The 16235-nt window shown below is 42.2% G+C and overlaps 1 protein-coding gene across 3 annotated transcripts in view; it reads left to right on the top strand.

The window, feature by feature from the left end:
- LOC126194732 (rhophilin-2) overlaps positions 1-16235 on the top strand; it is a 484380-nt gene that overhangs the window by 414659 nt on the left and 53486 nt on the right. For all 3 annotated transcript variants that reach the window (XM_049932984.1, XM_049932987.1, XM_049932986.1), the window contains one exon: positions 11700-11775. In XM_049932984.1, coding sequence (XP_049788941.1) covers positions 11700-11775 — 76 coding nt within the window. The remainder of the gene's footprint in view (positions 1-11699; positions 11776-16235) is intronic.

Here is a 16235-nt window from a genome sequence, read left to right as displayed (position 1 = left end):
AGGTCAGTTTCTATACGAATGACAACCTAGATCAAGAACTGTAGCCTCCTCGTTCACACGACTATACTCTGGGTTTCAGTCACAAATGTGCACACATTAAAGTAATGTGTGTTCGCAAGAGTTGGTGACATTCTGAGGGCGGCTGAAGAATGTGTAATAGTGTGTGGTAACCACACTGAGCACCTCATGTGTAGTGTTACCATGGCTATTGTAGGACAGAATGGCCCCTGTCTCAAATAGTATTTATTCCCAGACATGAGTATAGAACTGCTTCTAGTTTTGATCAGTAATACATCCTGTAACGAAATAGGGCACTGTTATTTACCACTAGGTTTAGATACCTGCGGACATGTGGACTCGTGGGGTCAGATTTTCAACATATTTTTGTAACACTAGCTGATGCCAGCCACGCGTTGCTTTGGCTGTGTAGTTAAATGGAATAGACAGAAAAGAGAGAGCACACGTTTCTAGTATGTATGGGAATTGAATATACGTCCTGATCTCTTTCTCTCTCTTTCTCTCTCTTTCCTCTTTCTTTGTCCATCTCGTCCTCCTCGTCCCTTTTTATGTTCTTCTCCCCCTATCTGTCCATTTCCTCCTTTCCGCTTTCTGTGTCCATCTCCTCTTCCCCCCTCTCAATGATCTTGTTTACTGTTACTGCAAATTCAGATACTGTAGTAGTCTTCAGATCATAAGCCATAACCACAACTTCACTGTTTTCTTTATGGCTTCGCTGCTATTTATTATATATTTATATATTATATGCATTAAAAATTATATAGATTGCCCGCCCCTAGATTACTTTGTAAAAGAAGGAAGTAAAGAACTTTTAGAGATTTATGGTAATAACGTTTCCACTTCATGTATTATACATTTACATATTATATGTATTTTTAAAAAAACTGGCATGTAATACATGCTCGTATTCAGGTGGAACCTTGCAGGCAATCGGTGAAGAACTTTCGGCAGTTATGATTTTGTGTAAACGAACATTTACATTTTTATTTATACAGATATTTCGAAATACACTGAATCCGTGGTACTTAAAAATCAACATCCTTGCGCTTTCGAAGTAAACTACAGTGCTCACGCTTCCAAGCGTTAACGCACTGTTGTCGTATCCATAAAGATAAAGAAAACTAGTTTAGTGACATGCTGTCTTCCTTCACAATTATATTATTATACAAGTTCTGGGTTTATCACAGTTCTTGAAGGAAAAAGCTACTGTGTGTGATGTGACGTAATATTTATTTTATTTTTGGAGTGCAGAGACTTTCGGAGTGTGCCAATATTTTAATAACAGGTGCGCACTGTTCCCAAAGATTAACATATTTATATAATTATAGGTGTTCATTACAAATAATAAGTTTCCTAATTTTGTGTGTGTGTGTGTGTGTGTGTGTGTGTGTGTGTGTGTGTGTGTGTGTGTGTGTGTGTGTGTGTGTATCAGTATGGGGGTTCTAACACCTCTTCCGAATGAAGAAATACAGACGAACTGATAGGAGATACCACGATCAGTTCGGAATTGCTATCTGAACAGAACAGCAGGATTCATGACGACGTTGAGAAAACAAGTCTGCATTATTACTGAACTTGTTAACTTAAGTATAACTGCATATGCCGCTATTGAAAGCTGCAGTGCTTATGATTAGTCATTATTGTCAGTATTGTATAGGGTGCCCCCGGAGAAATGGTCAGTATGCCGGGATTGACAGGAACGGAGACTGGCTTACAAAAACGACCTAAGCTACAACGCTTGCACATCGCGCGATATTCTTATTATTCTGTGGCTGTCTTCGCGCAGTGTGTTACTCACAGAGAAAATATTATCAGGACCCTTTTGTAGGAAATTCAGTGTAGTTCAATTCTGTACTGTGACATGCTTTCGCTAGAGACCCAGGTTTCCGAGTTATTCAAAAAAACTTAAAAAAAATAACAGCAGATGTGTTCTGTCTTTGAAACCATTCGGAATACGGCAGAATATGTTCATATGAAGTTTCTTGCTTCGACTGAGCGTTCCTGTCATTTCTGAGTAATGACGATTCTGGCTTTGACACTTTGTATGAACTGTAAGTGACGCAAAGCAGGCGCTGACGGTAATGATTATTACGGAACTAACACTTTTAATAAGCCAGGTTCGATAAATACCGAAACAAATTGTATGTAGGTTTAGAGAGAGCTTTGGCAGAGTTGACTGTAATACACTTCCTGAAATTCTGAAGGTGACAGGGATAAAATACAGGGAGTGGAAGATCATGTACCGCTCGGACAGAAACCAGAACGCAGATTTAAGATCGAATGACATGGAACATAGGGTGCGAGGCAGATACGTAGTTTCTCCCCGGTGTTTATCAACCTGTACATGGAGCACGCAAGAAAGGAAACAAATGAGAAATATCGGAAGAAAAAAAAAGTGTGTGAAATCTTATGGGACTTAACTGCTAAGGTCATCAGTCCCTAAGCTTACACACTACTTAACCTAAATTATCCTAAGGACAAACACAGACACCCATGCCCGATGGAGGACTCGAACCTCCGCCGGGACCAGCCGCACAGTCCAGGACTGCAGCGCCCTAGACCGCTCGGTTAATCCCGCGCAGCTACATTTCAAAAGGAAGAATTAAATACTTGAAGGTTTGTCGATTACGCCGTAACAGGTAAACCTCTGTTTCTGTAAAGAATCAAATTCCCATGTATAAAACAGCTTCAGACGTCCGTATGACTTAATGTTTGAAGTGTTCGACGTTAAGCATGTAAGCGGGCAAAAGTTTAGAAAAGGTTTGAAACTGGAAGCCTCTAAGCTCTCCCATTACGAATCTCTGGATGAATATAGTCTAGGTAATTTGCGCTCCATTTCAAGCAAAAGCAAGTTTTTCGCACATCTCTGTGTTTATGATCTCATGTCTCCTGAACCATGTGTCGTACAGCGACATAATTCTGCAGATAAATTTAGTGATGCATGTACATAATGTCTGCAGGGTGTATTGCGATAGAGATATTATTACAGAAATAATAAATTAAAACATCGTACCTGATCTTAATATTTTGCTGCGTGCCATGTTAAGCAGAAGCTAGTTTTTTCATGCATGTAAATGTCTAAGAGTTATTACCTCCTGAGCTGTATGTCATACAGTGACGTAATTTTGCGGGTACATTCAGTGGTATACGTGGATACTGTCTACAAACTACACCGCGAGTAGAGTGCGTAGTAGAAAAGAAATAAATTAAGCCGTCATATCTTATGCCAAAGTTAAACTGCATGAACAGCGAAAATATAATAAGCGATAAACTTTTTTTCCTTTCCTCATTTTGTGGGGGCTGTCAGGTGTCTCATGAGAAGCAAGACTGAAATATTCGTCTTACAGTGTTCAAATACAGTAGTACAGAAGAATGCTAAAGATTAGACACGTAGATGGAATAACTAATGTTTAATCGAATTGGAGGGAAAAGTAATTTGTGGCGCAACTTAACTAAAAGAAGCCATCGGTTGATACGACGCATTCTGAAGCATGAAGGAATCTTCAGTTTGGTAATAGAGGGATGCTTCAAGAGTAGAACTAGAGGTTTGACTATAATGAGCAGTTACAAATGGATTTAGGTTGCAGTAATTAACCACTGATAAACTAACGATAGACTAACATGGAGAACTGCATCAAACCAGTTCTCCATCTGAAGACGACGACAGCTCGGAATCATCATCATCATCATCATCATCATCATCATCATCATCATCATCATCATCATCATCATCATCATCATCAACAACAACAACAACAACATCAATGCGCGCCGCCCGGACCTGATTAAAGCTGTAACTTTCCTCCGATTTCTTCCCTCACCTCACCTCACCTTTCCTTTCAGACTCCGCAAGTTCCACTTGTCACATGCAACTGATGCAGCATACTCTCTGCAATGAGTGTGTGTGTTCAGAATCAATACTACATGTTATTGGGGTCTTCAGTCCAGAGACTGGTTTGATGCAGCTCTCCATTCTACCCTATCCTGTGCAAGCTTCATCATCTCGAAATATCTACCGCACCCTATATCCTTTTGAATCTTAGTGTAGTAATCTCTTGGTCTCCCTCTACGATTTTTACCCTCCACGCTGCCCTCCAGTACTAAATTGGTGATCCCTTGATGCCTCAGAACATGTCCTACCAATCGATCCCTTCTTCTAGTCAAGCTGTGCCACAAATTCTTCTTCTCCCCAATTCTATTCAGCACTCTTTTGTAGCACCACATATCGAAAGCATCTATTCTCTTCTTGTCTAAACTATTTATCGTCTATGTTTCACTTCCATACATAGCTACACTCCACACAAATACTTTCAGAAAAGGCTTCCTGACACTTAAATATATACTCGATTTTAACAAATTTCTCTTCTTCAGCAACGCTTTCCTTGCCATTGCCAGTCTACATTTTATATCCTCTCTACTTCGACTAACATCAGATATTTTGCTCCCCAAATAGCAAAACTCATCTACTATTTTAAGTGTCTCATTTCCTAATCTAATTCCCGCAGCATCACCCGATTTAATTCGACTACATTCCATTATCCTCGGTTTGCTTTTGTTGATGTTCACCTTATACCCTCCTTTCATGACACTGTCCATTCCGTTCAACTGCTCTTCCAGGTCTGACAGAATTACAATGTCATCGGCGAACCTCAAAAGTTTTTATTTCTTCTCTATCGATTTTAATACCTCCTCCGAACTTTTCTTTTGTTTCCTTTATTGCTTGCTCAATTTACAGATTGAATAACATCGGGGATAGGCTACAACCCTGTCTCACTCCCTTCACAACCACTGCTTCCCTTTCATACCCCTCGATTCTTGTAACTGCCATCTGGTTTCTGTACCAATTGTAAATAGCCTTTCGCTCCCTGTATTTTACCCCTGCCACCTTCAGAATTTGAAAGAGTATTCCAGTCAACATTGTCAAAAGCTTTCTCTAAGTCTAGAAACGTAGGTTTGCCTTTCCTTAATCTAGCTTCTAAGGTAAGTTCAGAAAATGGTTCAAATGGCTCTGACCACTATGGGACTTAACATCTGAGGTCATCAGTCCCATAGAACTTAGAACTACTTAAACCTAACTAACCTAAGGGCGTCACACACATCCATGCCCGAGGCAGGATTCGAACCTGCGACTGCAGCGGTCGCACGGTTCCAGACTGTAGCACCTAGAACCGCACGGCCACTCCGCGCGGTCTTCTTTAAGGCGAGCAATATTTAGACACTGCAACACGGTGATAGAACGATGTTTATGTATTAGTGAATGCTTCCGAATGACAGCTATGTCTCATCTAAGAGAAGGCGAGAAATTCTAGAGTGATATCCTCTGCAAGATAATGAGTCCAGAGATCATGGGTGGACAGTATAGATTAAGAGGAAAATGGGAAACTGTACCAGGAAAATGAAAGATTATTCGAGTCAGCTAGAAAAGGAAGAAAGAAAATTTACAGATATCTGTTCTGGGTGGATGAGAAGAGGCTAACAAAACAAGGTACTTGACAGAAGACCAAACAAACTTAACAGAAAGAAGACAGGCTGCCAGAGATGGAGTTCAGAATTTTTTTAGCTCCAAACAGTGCTTCCAGTAATGTGTAACTGTTACTTATCGTGGCCTTTGATGACCGTTGTAGAAATCATAAAAATATTGAAATCGAACTCATGTTAGTACGAGTCCATAACTTGCCCTTCCGCGGCATCAAATTACTGCGATTATTCCGCGACATTACCTTGTCATTCAGATACTTGCCGACTTGCTGTTTTGCTAGGAGCGAACGTGTTTCGCAGCGAAGAACGTGCTAGATTGTGGCTCTCAATAAACGGCAAATACACCGGATACGTCTATTACATTGCGTCACGTTTGTGTGGTGTAATGGATTAGCACTTAGCGCTTCGCGAACTGTCAGTGTGCATTTAGTTGACGACCACTACGATTAAAAGGAAGGTAATTTCTTGCAAAGCAATTGATCATTGACGTACGCCCTTTCACTGGCTGAAAGGCATTACGAAGTTGGCATCTCCGACCGCGACGAATGGGAGAATACCACGAGTGTTGTTGGCAGACGAGATCCAGTGGCAGACTTCGTTTTGCTCGTCTGACTGACTATAAAGATAGCACCCCAATCATTTTTATGTTTTTTTTCTGTTTCACGCTTTTGCGCAGCTACTACTTCTCGTTCAATTCCTCTTCGCAGTGTCAGCACTTCAGTTTTAAATCAAAATGGCTCGGAGCACTATGGGACTTAACATCTGAGGTCATCAGTCCCCTAGAACGTAGAACTACTTAAACCTAACTAACCTAAGGACATCACACACATCCATGCCCGAGGCAGGATTCGAACCTGCGACCGTAGCGGTCGCGCGGTTCCAGACTGAAGCGCCTAGAACCGCTCGGTCACACTTCAGTTTTAATTTTTTTAGGATAGGAAACGCTAAAGGGCATGTTCCAATATGGCCCGGTACGCTGAAGGTAAAGTATGTTGGTGTGACCTTCACTCTGACAATTTTTAGCCCACACGTTTCCTTCAGTTAGCAAACTGACAATTTGTTGATGCATCAGGATGTGGTGTATCGACTAACCATTCTTTTAGTAATAATCTGGTGATAATCTGAGCCGCCCCCTTACGTTGTTTGCAGATGACGCTGCAATTTACCGTCTAATAAAATCATCAGACGGTCAATTCTAATTACAAAATGATCTATAGAGAATTTCTGTGTGGTGCGAAAAATGGCAATTAGCACTGAACAGAGAAAAGTGCGAGGTCATCCACATGGGTACTAAAAGAAATCCGATAAATTTCGGATATACGATAAATCGCACAAGTCTAAGGGCTGTCAATTCGACTAAATACCTAGGAATTAAAATTGCGAGCAACTTAAATTGGATAGACCACATAGATAATATTGTGGGGAAGGCGAAACAAATACTGCGCTTCGTTGGCAGAACACTTAGAAGATGTGACAAACCCACTAAAGAGACAGACTACATTACACTTGTCCGTCCTCTGCTGGAATATTGCTGCGCGGTATGGGATCCTTACCAGGTAGGATTGATGGAGGTCATGGAAAAAGTGCAAAGAAGGGCAGCTCATCTAGTGTTATAGGGGTGAGAGTGTCACTGATAGGATAGACGAGTTGGGATGGCAGTCCCTGAAACAAAGGCGGTTTTCTTTGCAAGACCCATTTACGGAATTTCTATCACCAACTTTCTCTACCGAATGCGTAAATATTTTGTTGACACCCACCTACATAGGGAGAAATGATCAACATAATAAAATAAGAGAAATCAGAGCTCGAACGGAAAGATTTAGGTGTTTCTTTTTACCACGCGCCATTCAAGAGTGAAATGGTAGAGAAGTAGTATGAAAATGGTTCGATGAACCCTCTGCCAGCCACTTAAGTGTGAATTGCAGAGTAACCATATAGATGTAGTCAAGTTGCGTCAAATTATCTTTTCCACATTTCGGCTAAGTAACCTCACAATTAGTTATTAAATCTATCTGTCTATTTCTAATATTTAGCATTGCCTTGCAGCACCACGTTTCAAAAGCTTATATTCTCGTCTTGTCTGAACTGCTTGCCGTTCACCTTTCACTTACGTAAAAGGCTACACTCCAGAGATATACCTTCAGTAAAGGCTTTTTAACGCCTAAATTTAAATTAGATGTAACAAATTTCTCTTTTTCGGAAACCTTTGCTTGCTGTTGCCAGTCTACATTTTATATCCTATTTCGGCCATCGTCAGTTATTTTGCTGAGTAAAGAGCAAAACTCAATAGTTATTTTCAGTGTCTCATTTCCTAGTACAATTATATCAGCATTACCTGATTCGAGTATACACACTTTCGCTATCATAAATTCTGTCCATGACACTATTCATTCCGTCCAATTGTTCTTCCAAGTCCTTTGCTGTCCCTCACAAAATTATGTCATCGCCAAACCCCAAGTTTTTATTTCTTCTCCCTGAACAGTTCACTCTCCAGATTCATCCTTTGTTTTCTTTCTGCTTGTTCAGCCTACAGGTTCACATCTGGAAGAGGTAACTTACTCCATTTCAACTATCATTTCCCTTCCGAGCCCTCAAAATTTAAGATTCTGATTTCTTTACAAGGTATAGAGAAATTTACGCTCCCTGTGTTGTACCTGCGCTGTATTAAGAATTTCAGAGAGTGTATTCCAGTCAACATTGTCAAAAACTTTTTCTAAATCTGTAAATGCTACGAACGTAGTTTGACACTCTTCAACCTTACGAAATAACTTGTAGGGCCAGTCTTACCTCGCGCGTTAGTAGATTGCTCTGTAACCCAAACTGATCTTTCCCCCCGGCTGGCTGCTACCAGTTTTTCCACGAGTCATTAAACTGATAGTTCTTTAATATTCACACGTCAGACTTGATTTCATTGTAATTGGAATTATTATAGTCTTCTTGGGCTGTGAGGATATTTCGCCCGTCTCGTATAACTTGCGCAACAGGTGGAATGATTGGATGTACCAAAGACGTATAAAAATTATGACGGAATGTCTTCTATTCTGAGGGACTTGCCTTGACTTAGGTGCTTCAGAGCTCTGTCAAATTCTTCTCACAGTGCTAAATCTCCGCTCTCATCTTCGTGTACTTCCTGTTTTCTTTCTATTGTATTGTCTTTGTTTCCCTTATGCAGGCTCTCTCTTTGTTGCAGTCTTCCCATCTTTGCTTAGTACGGCTTTGCTGTCTGAGCTCTTAATATAAATTGAAATGCGTGTCTTTTCTCGAAAGGTCTTTTTAATTCTTTTACCCTGCCTATATCTTACCCAGGGTCATGCATGCACCTAATGCTTTGCATTTCTGTTCTAGCCATTCCTGCTTTGAAACTTTCGGTGTCTCGTTTTCAGACCTGTATAGTCACTTTTTATCTATTCCCTGCGTTGGCATAGCTTTGCTACATCTACATGACTATTCTGCTGTTCACCCTTCAGTGCCTGGCAGTGTGTTCATTGAACCTTTCGTAACTGAGATTTACTCCCTGCTGCCTTATCCAAGAAAGTGTGGTTAGGTTACTTTATTCCGTGAAGCCCGCAACTAGTTAACATTGCTAGTATAACAAATTTAGACGTGTTTTGTGAATAGTTGGGAGAGACATAAATGGATTCAGAGGCAGATCTGAGACGCAAATGAAAATGAAAAAAAAAAAAAGTTACTGCGGCGTAACAGGTGAATTAATGACTGCGAGAAATGCGTGCTGGAACATAAATTCAGATACTAGCCAAGCCTAATGGTTGCGCTGTTGTGTTTGACCACGATAGACAGTCGTGGTCACAACAGTGTTCGGTGTAGTTTTGAGTACATTATATCGGAACTAAATGGATTCGAACGTGGATAGTGTTAGTGTTCGTATATTGGGTGCGCCTGCAACAAAGGGAGCCGAAGTATATGGTATTTAAAGAGGCACCATATGGAAGACTTATATTGCATACCGCGAAGACGGAAAAACATTATCGCGAAGTCACAACCGCAGGCGTAAGTGTATAATGAGTGATCGTGAAAGATAGTCATTGAAGAGGATTGCGACGAACAATAATGGAACGACAGCTGCAAATATCACTGGAAGAGTGAAAGTCGCTCTCGCGATCTCTGTTAGTATCAAAACACAAGGGAGCTCTACAAGGAAGGAAGTAATAGCGAGCTGGATTTCCAAAACCACTTAGCAGTGATGCAATTACCCTAACAGGGAAACTTGGTGACGAAGCCATAAAACTGGACTGTGGAGCAACGGAAGAAAGATACATGGTGGGATGAGTCTTCTTTCACACTGTTTACAACGTCTGGCCTAGTTTACGTCCCATGAGTGAAATTTGTGGTGGTTCGGTGATGATTTGGACAGCCACATCGTGGTGTCTCCATGGTTATCTGTACAAGGTCGCATTACTGCCAATAATAATGTGACCCTTTTACCTGATCAAATTCATCCCATAGTACAGCGTTTGTTTCCCAGTGGTGATGCTGTGTTCAAAGACAACAGGATTCCTCTCCACACTTCCAATCTTCCAGGATTGGTTTTGTGAATATGAGGGTGAATTACCGCTTATCCACTGTTCAAATGACAATTAATTGAAACCCTCAGCTGCCGACAGGTGTTGCTGATATACCTCGATGGGTGTCTTATCATGTAAGCAGGAGATCCTGGGTTCGAGTCCCGGTCGGGGCACACATTTTCAGCTGTCCCCATCGAGGAATATCAACACCTATCGGCAGCTGAGGGTTTCAATTGTCATTTATTCTAGAGAAACTGCACGGTCATCAATGGTATCTGTTCTTTCGAGAACAGTTACTGTCTCCATATATCCAATGTTCGCCATAGCCACCAGATCTCAGTATTGTTGATCTTTTGGTCTACTATGGAGAGAAGTGTATGTGGTCTTCTATCCACCTCCATCATTGTTATCTGGACTTGCCACTTTTTTGGAGGAAGAATGATCTAAGATCCCCTTTAGAACCATACAGGACATGTATTTACCCGTTCAGAGACGACTAGAGGCTGTTATGAATGCCAACGTGTTTCCTCTACCAAGTTTCTGGTGAAACTGTAATTGAAAGTTTCAAACGAAAGAGATTTGTGGGTGTTTTCTTAGGCAACAGAAGTGATCATTGTGACGAGACGTAGAATATAGTGAAACCAATCTAAAATTAAACCGGATTGGATGAACTTCATGTGAACTCAGTTTCGCCAATGAACACTAATTATGGCTGAGTTAATTACACACAATCTCGAGGAAGCACAGTAAATAAAGGCTATTTTAATAGTCGTCTAATCGACGTCATTGTTTTGAAATACTTTGAAAATGTCTGAAACTCGAGATGGTTGAAACTGAACAAGGTTCACACACACACACACACACACACACACACACACACACACACACACACACACACACACAACTGGCAGGACAACGCTTCAGACAACTCAGCGGAGCCACAGCAGTGACTATGAGAATTATTTGTTTTCAGCTGTTAGTTCATTTGTAGTTTCGGGGAAAGTGGATCCAGTCCTAAGGTCATCGCCCACTACGTTGTTTGAAGTGAAGCGAAAGTTCATTTGATGAGTATGGAGTCGAAAATCAGCTATAATCTCATTGAAAGAACTATTTCGACACTCACCAGACGTACTTCAGAGGCACTGAAGAAATCCTAAATCACAGTTTCTTATCTTGTTCCCTGTGGAACTTGTACAAGTTGTAATTAAGATGTAAGTTGTGCACAGTTCTTTCGCAAAACTGCATCCGGAAGTCATTTTTCGCTTGCTATTTTACTTTTCCATGGAGAAGCTATAATGCCTCCCCTTGATGCGGAATCTATCCCTCTATATCAATTTATTTACCTAATATGTCCAGCTGTCACTTATCTCCTTTATATTTACAGCTCCAGGGCTATAAAAAGGAGAGTGTAGTACGCAACGCCGGAATTAGACCGACTTCAAATTCTAAGCAAGCGATCATCACATTCTTACCATAAATTATAATTATAATGAAAATTAAAGGTTCTAAAGAATGGAGTATTACCAAAATTCACATTAAATTTTTAGAGTGCATTACAAAGACAGTTAAAGAATTATTGCTTTCAAGAGTTACGTATCAATTTTAGATACCTGCTCTTTTCAATGAGAACTGTTTGACAGTGAAGGGTTTTTTGTAACTGCATTGTTTCTTGTTTTTCAGCTTGGAACCTGTTATGCCCATGATCCCATTGGGCCTCAAAGAGACCAAAGAAATAGACTTCAGAGATCCGTTCAAGGTAAGTGGTTCTTACCGCCAGTAATTATGAGGTTCTAGCATCAGTTTTCTCTAAAAGGTAGCCTTGTGGATCGAAACACCGAATCCTTACCTCTGTCTGAGTTGTGTGTTCTTAGAAATAACAGTAAAGAAGGATTCTCGAAATTTTAGTATTAGTGAGCTACAACCTCCCTCCTTCAACGTTCATATGCCGACAAAACTCGTTGCGAATCGCAGATCATGATGAACAGTTTTTCAAACCGTCACAGTACGAGATGCTGCAGAGAGGTTTGAAATGTGACTGAACAGTCTATGTCGAAAGATAGATAGATCAAAGACTCGTATTGGTGTTTAATTAATCCGATACTTTTATCTACACTTGTTTCATAAAATTTTAGTACTAGCGCTAAAGAACTTCTTGTCGTGAACCCAAAACCAACAAAGCGTCGTAATCATCGGCTCTAGATAGGGATACTAAATTTACAGATAGATTTATTTAGACAGCTTTACTCACTGATAGCGAGCTCTTCGTCCAGGCCGTGAAGGCATTAGGGACGTCGACCGGCCGCCGTGTCGTCCTCTGCTTTGCGGTGTCATGCGGATGCGGTATGTTGTCAGCACATCGATCTGCCGGCCGTTTTGCAGACTTTCCAGATCGTGGAGGCGCTACTGTTCGGCCAAGTAGCTCCTCAGTTGGCATTACGAGGCTGAGTGCACACCGTGTCAGTCCTCTCATAAAGAAAAAATCCTTTGCAATACTGGGAATCGAACTCTGGTTCTTGGCATGGCAGCCATCTACAGAGTGGGTGAGAAGTCGCTTGCACACTGAAGAAGTTGGTTCTCAGGACCATGAGAATATGTGTACTATACTAAAATTCCACATATGCTTCTACGTTGGCGGCCAAACAGCGCAAACATGTCGGAACAGCAACTGATTTCCATAGGAAAGTCACAGGTGCATTTCCGAGGACAGCTATGATTCTCTCTCCTCTTATTCGTCGACACTGCGTGAGTTTGTTCGGTACATCTCTTCTTTGGTCCAACCCCACAAGAGGAAGTCACAAGGGGTGACCGTTCACAGGTTCCTCGTCATCCCAGCCAATGACCTGAAAAGTGTTTGTCCAGCCAGTCACGAACGATGGAGGCAAAGTGAGGTGGTGCTCCGTCCTGGCAAAAGAGGATATTTGCAACATTTTTCCGTAGTGGTATCAGTGGTTACACGTATTCATTGAGCATCTGGCCATACCGGTCGCTGACATGGCGTCTCGCAATATGAATAGACAAATGAGTTTCCCAGTCACACCGCACTAGGCTATCAGTTTTGGTTGGCTCTGTGATTTCTCAGTTGTCGTTCCTGGATTTGTGTTTGGCCAGTAATGGCAGTTGCGCCGATTGACGACTTCCCCAATATGAAACATCGCCTGTAATTCCTGAACGTAATAGGGTTTCCAGATCAGGTCCTTCGTTAGCACAACAGGCACCGTGTGGCTGCTGATTCCCCTCTCACGAGCTGCCTCTTGTTGATTCATCAGGACTGCAAGTGAAGATGACCATCACTGCCTCTACATTTTCTGGAGATTGCACCACCGAAGGTCGTTCTCTTCGAGATTTATCCACACCTGAACCAATTCTCAACTTGTAGTAACAGTTGCTAATAGTTTTAGCATCAAGTGAGGCAAAGGGCCACGAACACTCGACCACCATCGCTGAACAAGGGCTTCAGATCTTCACACTTCAAACCGTGAAGCGACGTGTGCGCGCTCTCGTAAACTCAACTTCTGTGCCATCTCTTCGTTCACTGTAAGAAAATTCTACGGATGTCAAGTTTTCTGAAGGAATCAGTTATAAAACGTATCAGCGTTCATTATGAGTAGTCACAAAATTACCAACATTTAAAACTAGCGGACGTCTTCTCACGCACCTTGTGTGTTGACCATGCAGCTACGGAGCGGACAGTTGTACGTAGTGGGGCAGGGAAGTATTCCCACTTTCAAGATAAAGTTGTGAAGGGAGGGGAGGCGTTGGAAAGCTGGGGATGGCCACCGATGAAGTGGCATCAGTGAAAGTTCCCATTAGTGTCACTTCCAGTTGTATATATGGTTTGGCAGGACAAGGAATGTGCTTTTTCCACCGAGCGTACATTTTGCAAAACCTATCATTGCAGTACGGCGTGCGGTTTGTACTCTGTCAAATATCCCCTCAAAACGGTCTTCCAGAACAGAAATCGATTTTGTTATGGGTGGAGAACTTCCATGTGTGTGTGTGTGTGTGTGTGTGTGTGTGTGTGTGTGTGTGTGTGTGTGTGTGTGTGTGTTACTATTGTGCAAAACAGAGTTGGAGCACAGAGAACGGGTCGAACAGACGATGTTGTTACCATCAATTCTGAGAGGTATGTCAACATGATCCAACAGTTTTTTAGTCACAACCTGAAGAAATGGATTTGTGGCTATTGTGGTATCAACAGGATGGTTCCACGACCCACGTGGTTAGAAATTCGATTAATGTTTCAAGGGAAATCATCAGGCGTGTGATCTTCTGCTACAGTGATATCGCATGCTTGCTGGATTTGGCCCCGTGAAACTACTCTTTATGAGACTATCACAAAAGTGAGGTGCATAAACATCGACCGAGGACCCTGCAACCCTTGAAGCATGCAATACGTCTTGAAGTTGGCCCCATTCCGTAGCAGATGCTTCATCAAGCTACGCAGAACTCCAGAAACCGGCGGCAGTGGTGCATTAACAGTTGTCACGTCCCGGCACAGCCTCACTATACCAGAATGGAGTAAGTGCGAACTGCGTAGCACAATCGGGACGTTAACCACAATGGGTTATTTATAAATTGGTGTCAACCTTTATATCGGAGATAAGAGGGAGAAAATCTCCTTGGTTTGAAGCAAATAAGTTTCCTGAAAATAGGTTACAGAATTGCAATAGGCAGAAAAGATTGGTTAGTTTCTATCAAGTTTATTCTCACATACACTTATGTGAGGTGTTGAACTACAAACCCCTTAGTAAGATTCAGTCTATTTATTCGGCCTTGCTACTTCAAAGCTAATTGCTGGTACATATAAGAAACAAGTACAAAGCAATCACTTGTTCTTGGTTAGCACTGAAATGTCTCTAAGTAATTGAGACAAAGACTGGCAGCCTCTGTTCAACACCATTCCAACGAAACTCTAAAAATCCTACTTGACCTGCAGTTCCTGAGTGTCCACCAGTCTATCACCGTCTTCTCGTATTTGAAGTCTTTATCAGCTGTATCGGCTGCTATGGGCCTAATCGGCCCCGCAGGCGTCTCGCTCCGGAGTCTCAAAACTGCCGGCACTGGCTCTGAATCTGCATCTGATTCTCTGCTTCTAGCTATTCCGCTGCCTGGCCTTTTATTTCGTTTCCCGTGTACCTGGGTGCACACGAGTTAATTTGTTTCACACGACCCTTTCATTTCTAAGTGATCGGATTGCAGAAGAATGCCTATGGTTCCACGCGACACTCTCGTTTCTAATTGGTCGGCTTGCGCAAGAATGCCTTCGGTTCCACACGACACTTCAGTTTCTAGCTGCCCACAACTTAATTTGGTTCCACATGAGTCTTTTCCGCACTTGACTGACAGTCTCTCTTGCAGTATTATCGCCCTGGTGTTTGCGTCTTCCATTGCGCAAGTTTGATTCATGCTGCTTCCTCTGGCAGGAAGTCAAACACTCAAGTTATTTGATCAACAAGCCATACTTGGCAGCCTCCGCCGCTTATCTTGTCCCTACGTCCTGATGGACTATTTCTTAATGTCGGCTGGCTGTTTACCTATGGAGCCTGGACTATTATTATGGTCACAAAAGAAAGAATAAAAATAAAAAAAATTTACGGTCACAACACAGTGAGAGAAATCACTTGCAAGACCTGTTGTTTAAAACTTCATGAAATTAACTTCCAGTTGTCCTCTACTGTGTCAAAATATAATTTTGTTCCATATGTTTTTTTTTTTCATTAACTTTCGGAGTTAGTGATGCTTCCCTGTCCCACTCTGTATTTACTGGGACATCACGAAAGCCACCTATTTTGGCGATATATCTCGGCAAGATCCTTCACGGCTCCGTAAGAGCTGCTCACCGAACGGTGACCTCGGGTCAGCTCGCTTCTGACGCTCGTGTTTATACGCGCAGTTGCCCCCTGAACGGCGAGACGAGATATTGGCGGAACAATAGCTGCGGCTGCCCCCCACCTTTACGAGCGGTCGCCGGCCGCCGCATCGTAAAGTTGCTGAGAGGCGAATGGGGCGGCGGGAAGGTCGAGCGCAAGGTCTCGCTGCGACCGCGCGCAGAGTCCATCCGGTTCACCGGGATTACTGGCGCAGGAATTCAATTTAAGATGTTAATTTGCGACGGCCCGCAAAAGAAAAAGCGCCCTCTTAGGTTTAATAACGTTTAAATACTGTGATTACCGCGCGAGCTTCGCCGCGCCGGCCGCTCGCCAATTACGAGCGCAG

Source organism: Schistocerca nitens, chromosome 7 (genome assembly GCF_023898315.1).
Source record: "Schistocerca nitens isolate TAMUIC-IGC-003100 chromosome 7, iqSchNite1.1, whole genome shotgun sequence".
NCBI lineage: Eukaryota > Metazoa > Arthropoda > Insecta > Orthoptera > Acrididae > Schistocerca > Schistocerca nitens.
The sequence above is the reverse complement of the archived record's forward strand: the minus strand, read 5'-3'. Positions and strand labels throughout refer to the sequence as shown.